Raw genomic sequence first — 13,773 nt, forward strand, 5'->3', positions numbered from 1 at the left:
TCATCTGCTTGCAAAGATAGCCTAAGTCTGGAGCCTCATAATCAGCTAAAGCCTGGCCTGGCTAACTCTCTGTGTGCACTCATGACTGTCTGGTGGGTGAGATTTGCCTCTTAAGCTGCTGCAGAGGCCAACTTGGCTGGCAAGAGTGCCTACAGATGTTTCACAGAGAGAAAGATTACTTCCCTGATTGATGAATAAATAGAGTTGTCAACATGGTCTCCCTGGTCAGAGGGGACTCCTGGAGTATAATGTGGAAGGACAGATGTTTCTTCTGGGAAGGTGTCCAAGACCCTTCAAAGAGGTATGCACTCAACTGATATTGTGGACTGAGTAATTCAGCCTCTAAGAGGAAGAGAAGGAAGGCTGGACATAACAACCACAACAAACACACTCAGGGACTTCCTGGGCCAGGCCACCTCCCAGATCTTGATAAAGGAGTGGGCACACCATCTTAGCCAGCGCCTCCTCCTTGGGCTTTTTCCAATGAACCAATGGGCCCAATTATCAGAAATCCCATCATCTTCTTAGTCTACACCTGCTGTGAATTGCAAAGGGGGCAGCAGAAATGACACTGTCATCCTCACGCTAAACCTCAAAGGCTTCCTCTTGCAGAAACTGCAGACGCAGGCGCAATCGAACTGGGTAGGGACCAAGGCACCTGCAGTGAATTACTTTTTAGTCAGTAACTTGCAACTTTGGAGATTTCTGGCTGACCTTCCGAAATGAAGTAGATAATAATAACTATTATCATAATTGTCTCAGTAATTGTACGAACAGCTGCTATTATTTGACAATAGACTATGTACTTTACACACCATCATTTTATTGAACACTCAAACACACACACACACACACAAAATACTCTGCAAGGATTCATAAAATTTATCACCCATAAACCCTCCCTGTAAGAATTACTAGAGGATGTGTTCCAGCAAATGAAAAAGAGGAATGGTAGAAGCACTGTCATTAAACCTATTTAACAGATAAGGAAGCACAAATTCAGAAAGATAAAATAACTTGCCAAGGCCACTTGGAAAAGGAAATAGCCAACCTGGGAATTGAGCCCAGATGGGTCTCCTTCCCAAATCCATGCTCTCAGCCACTGTAATTTTATGGTCACCAGGAGATGTGGGAGATGAGGATTACAATTTTCAACACAAGCAAAAGTGTTGGTGCTTCCAACACAGAAACATGGCATGCCCAGAAAAACACCACTTACACCTGGATATGCCTGAATATCAATGAGGCTGCTGAATAGGTCTCAAACCGATTTGAGTTTAAAACCAAAAATGTCTTGTCTAACACTTCCAGAAAGGGCTATATCCTGCATTGTAGGAGGAAACATGCAATGGACTCTCCATCTTACACACACACACATACACACACACACACACACACACCACACACACATGGCTAAACAACCTAGAGCACCATCCCAAAGGGTATTTGGGTATTTTTAATTCATATGGCCACATCTTCCCTCCATCTGAGAAGAAAGACATTGCATATAGCAGGAGATTCTAGGCTAGTTTTCTCAGATAATATATACCTTAAAAGGAACTTCAAATAATAACCACCCCCCCCAAAAAAGTGGTATTTTTTTACATACCACTCCCCAGTGAACTTGACTTTCCTTGAGGGTAGGAATAGGGTCTCTTGTTTACCTCTGTAGCCTTAGTGCCTAAGGCCTCAATACCTTTTCGTTGAATGTCAATGAATGGATGAGCAGACAATAACAGGTAGAATGAAGACATCAACATATTGTAGTAGTGAAAACCATAAGCTTTGGAGGCAGACAATCCTGGGTTTGAATCATGCTGCTGCTTGCAAACAAATTACTAATGCCTCACTAGCTTCAGTCCTCTCATTTGTAAAGCAGAGACAAAATAAATACCAAATTTACAAAATGGCTGAAAGAACTCAAGGAAACAGGTGCTGAGCACAATGCTAGCACAGGCTGAAGTATTCCAGGGATGCAATCTAGCTTTACTACCAGGAAAACAGTTCAGTCTGGGGACAGAGAAAAGCACATTATGATACCTTGCATCTTGCTCTTGTAGAGACAAAGTCTGATTATTTTAAAAATAACTTTGACAGTGACCTCAGAGCAAGATGACCCTGGAAGCTAGGTCTATTGTTGCAGGTGCCAGGCTTAGAGAGGCCAGAGGGGTATGGGGTGGGGGCTGCTCTAGATGCTCACCTCATGCCAGGAGCACCATTTCTCTGCCAGACCATGATTTCAGAGGGCAGGAGCTCCCTAGGCACATTCAGAGGAAACCATTTACAGGATTGAGGGAAATTAAAACATACCCCCAGAGGAACAGCCAAGGGGACCAGCATTGCTTGGACTTCAGGAACAGAGGGAAGGGATAGGACCCATTCTGCATGGTCCCAGCTCAAGCTGGAGATATAAAGCAAAAGTTCTCGGTGGGGAGCAGATTTAAGTGGGAATCTTTATTTATCTAAATTCAGAAAGGTTGCTTTATTTGTCTGAGGTCATGGTACAGTGCCGGTGAGCAGCAAAGCATACTACCCACTTGGGAACTGGACATGGGTAACTCCAAAGCCCCATTGTGACACCTCTCAATTGTACAGGCAGCACAGGGAGAAGTGCAGAATATGCACTGAAATTGCCTTCCTCTCATCCCTGCCCCATCTGACTCCCTTCTTAAAGAAAGCCCGTTTGCATGTGTATGTTTGTTTGCTTTCATGCTTCAGGTATTTTTGCAGGACCAAAGGCAGAAGCAGTCTGAATCGAAAGCCTGCATCCATCATTTGTGAAAGCCTAAATCCACTGGATAGATGATGCTGGGAGTGGAGTTAGGGGTAAAAGCAATGGCTTTAAGGACCCTGAAGAAGATGGGGGATACTTCCCCCTGGGCTGGGGAAAAGAGGATATCAGGGGCTGTATCCTGAGGAAATAGCATGTTCCCAGAAGGAATGGTGGTGTGGTGGTCCTGAGAAAGCAGGACCCAAAAACCAAGGATGGCAAAGATGCTACATCCAATGGGGACATGGAAGCAGAGAGCCCTTGGGCCTCAATGGACCTCGAAGAATCATCACAGTGAGGTTGTTAGTGCAACCAGGAGACTAAACACTTGGCCCCTGCTTTCTTAGTTGTAAGTTTCCTGGGTCGTGGCATCACTCTGGGAGGAGAAAGTTCTCAATCATGACCAAGAAGGAATTTTCTGCTCATCTGTTCAGATCAGGACTCAGAGTCAAAATGAAGTAGATTTAAAGGAAATAAAGATGGACATTCTTTGTAAACCTGTGTTTGAGAACTGAGATTCCTATCATAGTCAGAGTACAGGCACCAAACACCATACAAATGGCGACCCTAACACTATGCTCTCCCCTCCCCATATCCCCACGTCAAAGACTGGAAACCCTCAGATCTGCCAGCTGCAGAATGCCTCCCAGCCCCAGCCCCCGGCCTTCCTGCCTTACCTGGGGAGCAGGTGCTTGCGGCTGACACACAGGGCGGTCTGGTAGTCCTGGGTCACACACACTTTGTGAGGGCTGCATTTTACCTTCAGGCAGGGGTCCTTGGATGGGTCCAGGGCTGAGGCAAAAACAAGAAGGAGGGCAGGGTTTAGGACCTCCAGGGAAATTTAATTTTTCTTTTTTTTTTTTTTTTTTTGTTGAGACGGACTCTCGCTGTGTTGCCCAGACTGGTGTGGGTGGCGCGATCTCAGCTCACTGCAACCTCCCCATCCTGGGTTCAAGTGATTTTCCTGCCTCAGCCTCCCAAAGTAGCTGGGACTAAAGGTGCACGCCACCATACCTGGCTAATTTTTGTATTTTTAATAGAGATGGGGTTTCACCATGTTGGCCAGGCTGGTCTCAAACTCCTGACTTCAGGTGATCCACCTGCCTCGACCTCCCAAAGTGCTGGGATTACAGGCCTGAGCCACTGCACCGGGCCTTAATTTCTATTTCTACTTAAATAAACAGATAGGAAGTAAACCAACCATGTGTTTGCCCTCGGTGCTGTTCTCTGAGGCTGGAGGGGAACAGAATGAAAGCCCAAGCCAGGGGAAATTCTGTGTCTATCACACATTCTTCCTCAACATCAGGGGAGCAATTCCTTTGTGCTTTGGGAGTTTCAGCATCTTCAGCTCAGGCAGGAATTACTTTTAAAAAATCCTTTAGAATCTCACATGATCCAAGAAACAAGAGCTACTTTTCCCTCTTTGGTTATGAATCTGGTGTTGCTTTTTATGACTTTATTCATGCCTAAGTTTACTTATTTCCTATGAAAAGTCCTTGAGGACAGAGTTTTTTGCTTCCATTCAATAAACACTATGTGCATAAACAACCTATTTTAAGTTTTTGAAGAACTTCAGGATATATAAGACAGTTTTGTGCCGCACAAAGTTACACTGTAACAGGGAGGGGGAAAAGCTTACACATAAATATTTATTGTGCAAGGCAGAATTAGATAAGGACCATGACGGGCATATAAAATGATAACAGAGCCCAAGAGAAAAATGGAGATCAATTTCTAGGGCAAGGATTGATGAAGCATTAATATGTGAATTGGATCTTGAAGGATGGGCAGGATTTTGAAAAGCAAAGATAGAAAAGGCAATCCAGTCAGAGTGAACCGGCACAGCGAGTGTAGGGAGGCATGTTCGGGCAATCATAAGATACTCAATCTGACTATTAAGTGTGGTTTGTGGGGAGGCAGTAATGAGACAAGAGGGGGTGAGGGGAGTTGATTCAAACAAAGTAACTCCAGAAAGGGTCTCCAAAGACAGCAGTTCATATATTGCAACATTTCCTGGAATAGGCTGAGCAGCAGGCCCTCGGCTAATCAGCACTCTGCATGCTGAGGTGCACATGCTCATCATTGGCACAGAAGAGGCCTCGGGGAATTCTCTGCAAAACAAAAGCAATTGTGCCATCTTCAAGCTCTGGGGCCTAAAGCCTATTAAGCAGTAAATCTTTCATAACTGCTCTCCACAGTCAGGGGAGGTGATGTCTCCCCATGTCCTCCCCATGCAAACATTTGGTTAAACAAATTGGCATCCTGAGCAGGTACAGCAAAACTTCTACAAGAAATGACATGGTCAAAAAACCAAACCAAAACAAACACAAAGACATGTCACAGTGCCCTCAACCACTGGATTCTTAGCCATCCTGACTCCTCAGCATGTAGAGGACATCGCTGTTCCTCTCCTCCTGCCCAGGCCTAGAATCTGCACACTACTTTCTTCAAATGCCTGCTGAGAATTTCTCAAGGGTCCTGAACACACAACATCCAAAGGCATTTCTGCTACTTGAACAGCTTAGCTGGCTCCCTCCACTGCCGCAGCTTCAGCAGCTATAAACAGAAGCCAGGCTGCATTCTCAGGCCCATCTGGAAAGTAATAAGACCCAGGGCCCGGTCCTAGGGGAGTCACCTGGTAGAGTCTACTCCCCAAGGGATGTGGCTCTGACACTTGGAGCTTAGCAGAAAGAAACAGACTGTGAGATAAAAGAGAGGCTGGTTTGAGCCCCAGGGACAGAGTGTTCATTCACTCAGAGCTCTTAAGCTGAAGGCAACCTCTGCAAGGCAGGTGGCAGGGCCCTGTGTCTGCCTTCAGAGTCTTCCAAGGCTGGGGCTTCCAGAAACTTGCAGCAAGAGCTTCCTGGTCCTAAGTGGAACTCTTTTGGTTCCTGGGGATGTCTGCATAAGAAGCCAGGAGACTGGTGCAGTCTCAGCCCAGTGCACTGCCCCCCACGCCAACCCTGGGGCTGCAGCTCAGCCAACTTTGACTCACTCTCCAAGAATCATTCAAAATTGAGTCAACAATTAAGAATGATTACCAGATGACCACTAATGATGAAAGTTTCTCAAAGGTTCTGAACACACAACATCCAATGGCGTTTCTGCTGCTTGAACAGCTTAACAGGACATGTCAGTCCTTCATTTCCCCTTCTCACACTTCCACACACCACAGGATGAAGACATTTATAGATCTCAAGAAACTTGGGGACTAGACCACTGGCAGCCCCAGTCATAGTTACCAGCTGAGGCATTTTCCCCAACAGATGCCAAGTGCTGCAGCAGAGAACTTGAGATTTTCACTTGAGTGGATGTCAGAGACAGAGAAAAACAGGTTGGCCTAGGGTGATGGGTGTCAAAATCTGCAGTACTACATGACAAGCTTTGTGGCAGAATTTGAGCTCATTTTTGCCTCTGTATCCAACTTTGTTAACATGCCACACTGTCCTCCGGGTGGTCTCAACGGACAGTGCAATCACAAGGATCATGAATCAGCTGAGCAGATCCGGGAACAGCACAGACTCCAAGGCAGAGTAGCTTCTGGAACAGCACAGACTCCAAGGCAGAGTAGCTTCTGGGACTGAACCCTGCCTCTGCTGCTTGCTAACCTTGCTATACCTCACTTTCCTCTCCTGTAAAAATGGGGATAATAACAGCACCTGCTATTGCTTGGTGGTTGTCATGAACATTTAATGAGTTAATATCTGTAAGTACTTAGACCTGGAACATGCTAATCACCTCATATGTGTTTATTAAGTTTTTTGTGTTTGTCTTTTTTCCCAGAGTAAATAATCAGTTTTCATAATAACAAAGAACCATAGTTAACACTCACTGAGTGCTTTTGACATACAGGCAGTGAACTCTGATTGGATCACCACATTTAATTTTCATAGCCACCAAAGGAGGTAGCTGCTATTAATGTGCAAGTCTTAAAAATAAATTGCTAATGAGAGATGCAGGACAAACCTGGTCTGTGACTCCAGAACCCAAATTCTTCACCAGTGTATGCTTGAAGCATGAGAATCTCCTACTATCTTCTTTAAAAAGCTGATTGCAGGGCTCACCTCACGCCAAGGGCCCAAGTGCACCATATTCTTAAGAGGCTTTGGGGGCAGAATGAGGCTTACTGGGTAAAAGGAGGGGGCGGCCAGATTACCCAGTGCTGCAGAGGATGGTCCACGATTCCCTCTCAGTACACCCCACAGGATGAGGTCACCAGCCCTGATCTTTCCCCAGAGGCTAGGGTGCCCAGCTCTGGACACCTGAGCCCTCAGCCTACCCCCTCTGAATGCAGCCATCCCCCAACTGAGTCAAAGGAACCATGGTCTGGTCAATTTTGTTCCTGTAGTTTTGCCATCTGTCACCCTACCTTAGGCTAACTCCTGTAGACCACCCTCCACTTCTGGAAGCTAACTAACATTTCTTTAAAAACAAAAAACCTCCAACCCAAAATACTAATAAATAAAAACTGTTCGTTATTAAACTCCCTACATACTTAACAATTTGCATACAGAAATCAAGTCTGCTAAAAATCAATTACTAGGGTCTGAATACTTCAAACATGTATGCAAATTATTTAGAGTAAATGAACTTCACAGAGCAACAAAACAGTAACAAATCAAGCTGTCAGCATTTGTTTAATCACCTCGCCGCATTTTGTTTTTGAAAAACAGCAACACTGGGATTGACAGGGGATGAGGAGTGTGTCATTTCCATTTAAACTCAAGCCTCCCAAATACGTTTTACCTAGCTAGCAGCCTCAAGGCTCAGGGTGATGGATGCTCCTGAAAGGCACCCAGCACCAGTACTGGAAAGGACTGTGGCTGCACTTTGTAAAGGGAAGGATAAGAGATCCGAATAATAAGTGGCATTTGAGAGGCCTTTTAATAAGTAGGGGAAACTGTAGGTGAGAAGGTAGGAGAGGCAGCTGAGCGTGACAGCCCTGAGCAGAGTTCAAAGTTTCCTTGTCATGGTGCTATTGATTTCCTGGGGACTTGCTGCAAGTTTCAGTCTCTCTCCGCATACAAGGAGTGAGAGGACTTGCTCCAAGTTTCAGTCTCTCTCCACATACAAGGAGTGAGAGGATGCAGACATCCCCAGAGGATGACAAAGCCCTGTGTCTTCTCTACCTCTTCTATCACCAAACCTGCAGGACTCCTGTGGACCCAAACAGGATAGCATCCCTAGCACAGAGCAGGCGCCCACCAAAGGTTAATTTTATCTTTCCCACCTATACGCAGAACTATTCAAGAGTCAACTGGCACCCAGCACAAATCCAATTATTTTTTTCAAAATGACTTTTTACAGAAACCTTTCTCAAGGAACAAACCAAGAATGAATTAATTTAAAGAGATTTGTTAAGCTGTAAAGCATTGAATTCAAAAGCCAGTTAATTACTGGTTCCATGTAACTTTTTTTGATTAATTTTATTTTTAAGCTCACTACTTGGTCTCAATTAAGGTGGTGATATTTTAATTATCTTAATTGTTTCTGAACTTGTTTTTCAGTTCAACGAGTTATTTTTTAATTAGCTACATTGATTTTAAAATCCTGAATCAAGCCTTTGCACTCTCCTTGAGCACATCCTATAGGCTAATTGGCAAAGGGTCACAACACCTAGCACAGCAGAGCTTGATACCACCTCAGAGATGCTCAGATGAGAAGAAGGTTCCATTTTGTGGGTTGGCCCAAAGGGTTCCTCACCTGGGGGAAATCACACACATTTGTGTTTATTCAATTAATATTTACAGAGTATCATTCAGCGTGAAGCATCTTTCTGCAGGATAAAGGTGAATACAAAGAGGTGAGCAAAAAGATGTCCTTCCAGCTCTCCAGGGGTTCACCGTTGAACATAGGAGACAGGTGAGACAGGTAAGGTACCTAATTCAGCCTTTCAGGGGGTCAGGTGAGACTTCCTGGACAGACTGACATCTATGGAAAAGTCGGTTTAAACCAGATAATAGGATGAGGAAGAACGCTCCAGATAACAGGAAGTTGTCTTTCCAGGGGTAAGAAAGTTTGTGGCAGGCTTAAGGAATTCAAGTGTTTCATCAGGCTGGCAGCAGTTGGAGCAAGCCGGTGAGTAAAAAGGCTGGAGAGGAGGCTGAGCCTGGTCCTGAAGGGCCTTGGAGCCACAGGGACCATGCTGGGGAGCCAGGGCCTTTGAGTTCCACAGTGCCTTCAACCCAGCATGCAAGAACCTGTGACCAGACTAAAGTCGGGGGAGAGGGGCAGGAAGAGGGAACCCTAAATATGCATTTTATGTAGAAAGTGGCACTTAGTAAGAACAGACACACTACATATATTCTCGTCCGCCAAATGACAGAGGACCTCAGGGCTGGAAGGCCCAGTGGTCAACTCTTAGAACCCCTTTTCTCCTGCCAGGAACCTCCTTCCTCCCTCTCCCCAGGAACACCAAGCCACACAGGATTCCGGGAGGCACAAGCCTACCTGTTGAGACCAGTAAGCAAAAGATTAATCTAAAACAGCAGCTTGAACTCCTGGCCCACACTGGTGACTTCCAGAATCTTCCTCAGGCCAGAGGCCACTTGATTTGCAAAAAGTCCACCAGTTAAAGATGCCTTGTTGTCTCACTGTTGCTTTTAAGACTGCTCTCTGCCTGAGTCATGCGATCCCAAGGTTCACGTGAAGAGCAGACACTCCCAGTGATTCATTAGGAGTGACTTAACGGACGACTGACAAAGAAATTACACCAAACTGTGAAAACCTCGTCAAGCTATGAGCAGGAACATTTATTGCAGCTTGTCTGTCCCCATGGTAACCCGTGCATGCATCTTGCCTCCCGTGTCTCCAGAGAGGCTTGTTCACCAGCTGACGACAGAGCCTCTCAGAATATAAAATAGAAGATTCTGCCCATAGGATTTTTGCTGTAACCAGAGAAGAATGGCAGCTTGGAAAGCCTCCTCACAATTCTTTCCTTTCATATTCAAGGGGCTGGCCAAGTTCTCCGAGGCCAAACAAAGGGCCTATTAGACATGTGCCTGGATAGGGCAGAGAGCAGAGTGGCATAAAGGTTGGACTCCTGCATTTAAGAACTGGGGAATCGGTGGGGAGGGACACAGGACAGACAGAGACAAAGAGGCAGAGGAGAGAAAGATGAGTCTGACCAAAGATAGCCCTCCTGGGAAGAGACCTTTTCTTTCCCCTTTAAACTGAGGTCCTGGGGACTTCTTTCTGTGTCAAAGATAAAAGCATCTTCTCTGTTACATTATTTGTGTATGTGTGTGTGTGAGGTGGGGGAGAGGGTTATAAATTGATAACAGCCTTTTTTGGGGGTCAATTTTTTGGTTGTGCCCTTAAATGATAACAATTGTTAAATGTAGGTAGATGGGTGTATAGCAGTTTATAGTATCCTCTCAGCATTTTGGTATACATAAAAATTATAACAAGAGAAAAGGGAAAAAAGAAACATCCTATGACCCAGCAAGTGAACATATTAGGCAAAAATGTTCATCTTAATAATCTATAATAAGGGAAAATTATAACAATTTGAATGTCCATCTGTGTTAGTCTGCTCGGGCAGCCATAATGAAAGTACCAGACTGGTGGCTTAAAAAACAGAAATTTATTTTCTCACAGTGCTGGGGACTAGAAGTCTGAGATCAGGGTGCCAGTAAGGTGAGGTTCTAGGAGGGCCCTCTTCCTGGCTTGCAGCCAGCCAGCTTTTTGCTACGTCCTTACATGGTCTTTCCTCGAGGCAAGCACTTAGAGAGACAGAGAGCCAGCCCTCTCTCGTGTCTCTTCTTATAGGACACTTATCCTATCAGCTCAGAGCTCCACCCTTTGGACCTCTTTTAACCTTAATTACTTTCTTAGAGGCCCCCTCTCCAAATACAGACATCCTAGGAATTGGAGCTTCAACATGGGAATTTGAGGGGGATAAAAACATTCAATCCAGAACACCAACTGTAGGGAAATGGTTTAGTTAATAACATTATACATTTTTTAAACATCATGCAACTATTTTACAGAAACTAGTAGATCTATATTTGGTAACATAGGTAGATATTTATGATAAATTAAGTGAAAAGGCAAGTTGAAGATGAGAAAACCAATTTGAAACGGTAAAGTAACTTCCCAGCACCATAAAGCCTTAATGGCAAAGCCAGTACTCAGAACCAGACCTGCCTTCTTCCAAAGGAAGCGCCTTTCCCTTCCCTACCCTTCTTCTCCTGACAGCCACAGCCTCTGCCCCACTCACAGACCAGGGCCCTCAGTTTCTCCTGATTGCCCTCTATCTCATATCCTGTCTGCAGCAAGGAGACAATGACAAGCCATGACCATGGCCAGGGTCCAGAGCAGGTGTCCAGCCCTGGGTGATCTTGGCATTTGTCTCTGAGATGAAGGAGTTAAGGACTACCCACTACTGAGAGTGTCTAGGAATTGCTTGGCCCCTCTGCTCACATGCAAAGCAAGACATTATGAGCAACCACTGATAAGCCCAACATGGTAATTTACATGTCCTCATCATTAGAAAAGAAGGCGTTAAGAGGGGTCTGCCAGAGCAGCTGTGGAAATGTGTGTCATAAAATCAACAACCACAAAATTTTATTAGCCTGGGCAGCCAAGCCTCCCTTCTCAAAGCTATCACCTCACATTTTCCCTGCTCCCCAGCTGCTCTGACAAGGACCCTCACTCAGCATTTCCATCAAGAAATTGATTTCCCTTTGAAAGTGAGATGGGAGTGGAAAGAGGAAGTAGAAGGAAAGGGGGGATTAAATAGAAAGGAAGGGGAGGGAGAACATTACATACTCTGTCACCTAATTAGGGGGCTGACATGGAGACAATGACAACGACCAACTATAGAATAATGTACTATTATCCTAATTCAACAATAAAGAAACTGATACAGAGATCAGATCATTCTTAATTTACCAACTGGTAACTGACAGAGAAATGTTAAGCCTGTTTGTGGTCACACAGCCAGTGAGCCTGGATTTTAATCTTGGCGAGTCTCACACCAAGGCTGATACTTGAAGCCACTAAGCCACTAATGAAAATAACTTCTGATGGGGATAAAGGTGATGATTAAAGTGTCAAGCAGCAATGTATCACACCCCTCTGTCCACCTTCCCCAAGATTCATGTTACCCAGAAGACCTCATAAAAAAAGACTTCCTGTGAAAAAACAAGATTGAGCTATCAGAAATCAAAGCCAAATTGTTGGCTATCTTAATAAGCTTGTATTACTTTTATAATGAATACAAAAGTGCGAGCTGCTTTTAAAGGCAATGCTGCTGTCCTGTGAACTTAACTCCCTCTGACTTAAGAAACAATAGGGACCAGGTGAACTGACTGTGGTTCCTCCCGTGAGGGGTTTCTGTGAAGTGTGCGTATGTTCCACACTGCTAATGGGGAGATGCATGAAGCCCAGCGCAGCATGGGACAGGGCAGTGCAGGCAACAGGAGCTGAGAATGGCCTTGCCTCTAAGTAGAGAAAAAGATATCATCCACAGAGAAGTCTTCACCTTCTCATCCATCACAATGGCCAGAATTTATTAAAATGCTATAATAGTAAAGGTATTTGGGTTCTATTTCATTATAATTGACATAAATTATTCATAAGACATTTATGAACAAAGGAGAGAGATTTACTCAAAATACAAAAGAACCAATTCTATAACCTAAGAGAATAAGAGGGCATAAAAAGCATAGTAAAAATCAAATATTTCCTGGAAAAAAGTGTACTTAAAAGATCACTGTGGCTCACACAGTCTATCTTTTGTACCTGTGCTTCACTTTAATGCAATTAAAATTTCTATAAAAACATGGAGCTTTTCCCAGGCCAAAGACATCCAGAGAATTAACTCTTTTGGTGCTGATTATTCTGACATTATTCAGCAGCCATGGTTGTTGATCATGTAAGGATTGGGAAACTCAGCAACTCCAAGAATTTCTGCCAAATTTTTAGTGTACCTAGAAGATAAGAACCCAAAGCATTTGGCTCAGAGAGATGTAAGTTTGAGAGGAGAGAGGCAGCTTTGCCACTTCTTGCCTATGAGGTATCTTGATGGGTTACTCAACTCTTTAGGATTCAGTTGCAGGCAAACAGATCCACTTTACTGAGATGTTGTGAGGATCTGATGGGATAACACATTGAAGGTTGTCTAGCACAGGGCCTGGCGCACAGTTCATGCTCATTTATTATCCTCATGGCTTTTACCAGCTCTTTTTAGCTTGCTCCTAAAATACAGAAAATGGATGTCCACCAAGGGCAAGGGACCCTGGACACTTCAGAAACACAAGATCCTGGAGCCATAATTCTGTTCAGTCTTTCCAATCTCAAAATGGTAAACTCTATAAGAAGAAACATTAAAGCTTTTCAACATCAAGCATGGGGTCCACTTTGTCCCGAAAACTTCTGCTGACTAACCACATCCACACCACTGATGAAGCCACCCTACAACAAACAAGTAGCTCATGCCTCTCTAGTAGAGCTGTACTCTGCCTTGTCTCTACCCACAGATAGTAAGGGCTGGGAATAAAGGATGAAAATCCTCTTCCTCTCCTAAGTTTTGGGCACTAGGTTCACACAACAGAGCCTTGTACACAAACCTACACTCATGCTCTTTTTGTTTTAGGAGAAGCTCTGTGGGCTTTGAAATGTCACTATTGAAGAGTCACAGAGCTTAATTGTTAAGGTATCTTAAGGGCCTACATTCAAGCACTGTTGGTAAGAGGCTAGAAAAAAAGAAGAGCTTGGTTAGGGAAACAGAATCTGGCAAATATTGGTGATCCAAGCCGACAAGGAGTCCAGGGAATTTGGTGGCAAGGGGTATGTTGGGGACAAATGGGCAGGCAGGGCTCAGCAAGGCAGGTGTGGTGTATAAGGTTGGGGCTTTCTGATCCTCAGCCTGTGAATGTCTTCTGCCCTCTCCTACAGAGCCTGGCAGTGACAGGTGTTAATTGAACAGGAAAGTCTGTAGGGAAAGCCTACCCCAGATTAGAAACAGGGATCTCAAATCACCTCTCAGAGCCTCAGAT

At 44.6% G+C, this 13,773-nt stretch overlaps 1 protein-coding gene across 1 annotated transcript in view; it reads right to left on the reverse strand.

Moving 5' to 3' along the window:
• Positions 1 to 13,773, reverse strand: part of SPOCK1 (SPARC (osteonectin), cwcv and kazal like domains proteoglycan 1) — a 518,075-nt gene that overhangs the window by 155,836 nt on the left and 348,466 nt on the right. The window contains exon 4 of the mRNA XM_034960555.2: positions 3,448 to 3,562. Coding sequence (XP_034816446.1) covers positions 3,448 to 3,562 — 115 coding nt within the window. The remainder of the gene's footprint in view (positions 1 to 3,447; positions 3,563 to 13,773) is intronic.

This window comes from Pan paniscus, chromosome 4 (assembly GCF_029289425.2).
Source record: "Pan paniscus chromosome 4, NHGRI_mPanPan1-v2.0_pri, whole genome shotgun sequence".
In the NCBI taxonomy this organism is placed as follows: domain Eukaryota; kingdom Metazoa; phylum Chordata; class Mammalia; order Primates; family Hominidae; genus Pan; species Pan paniscus.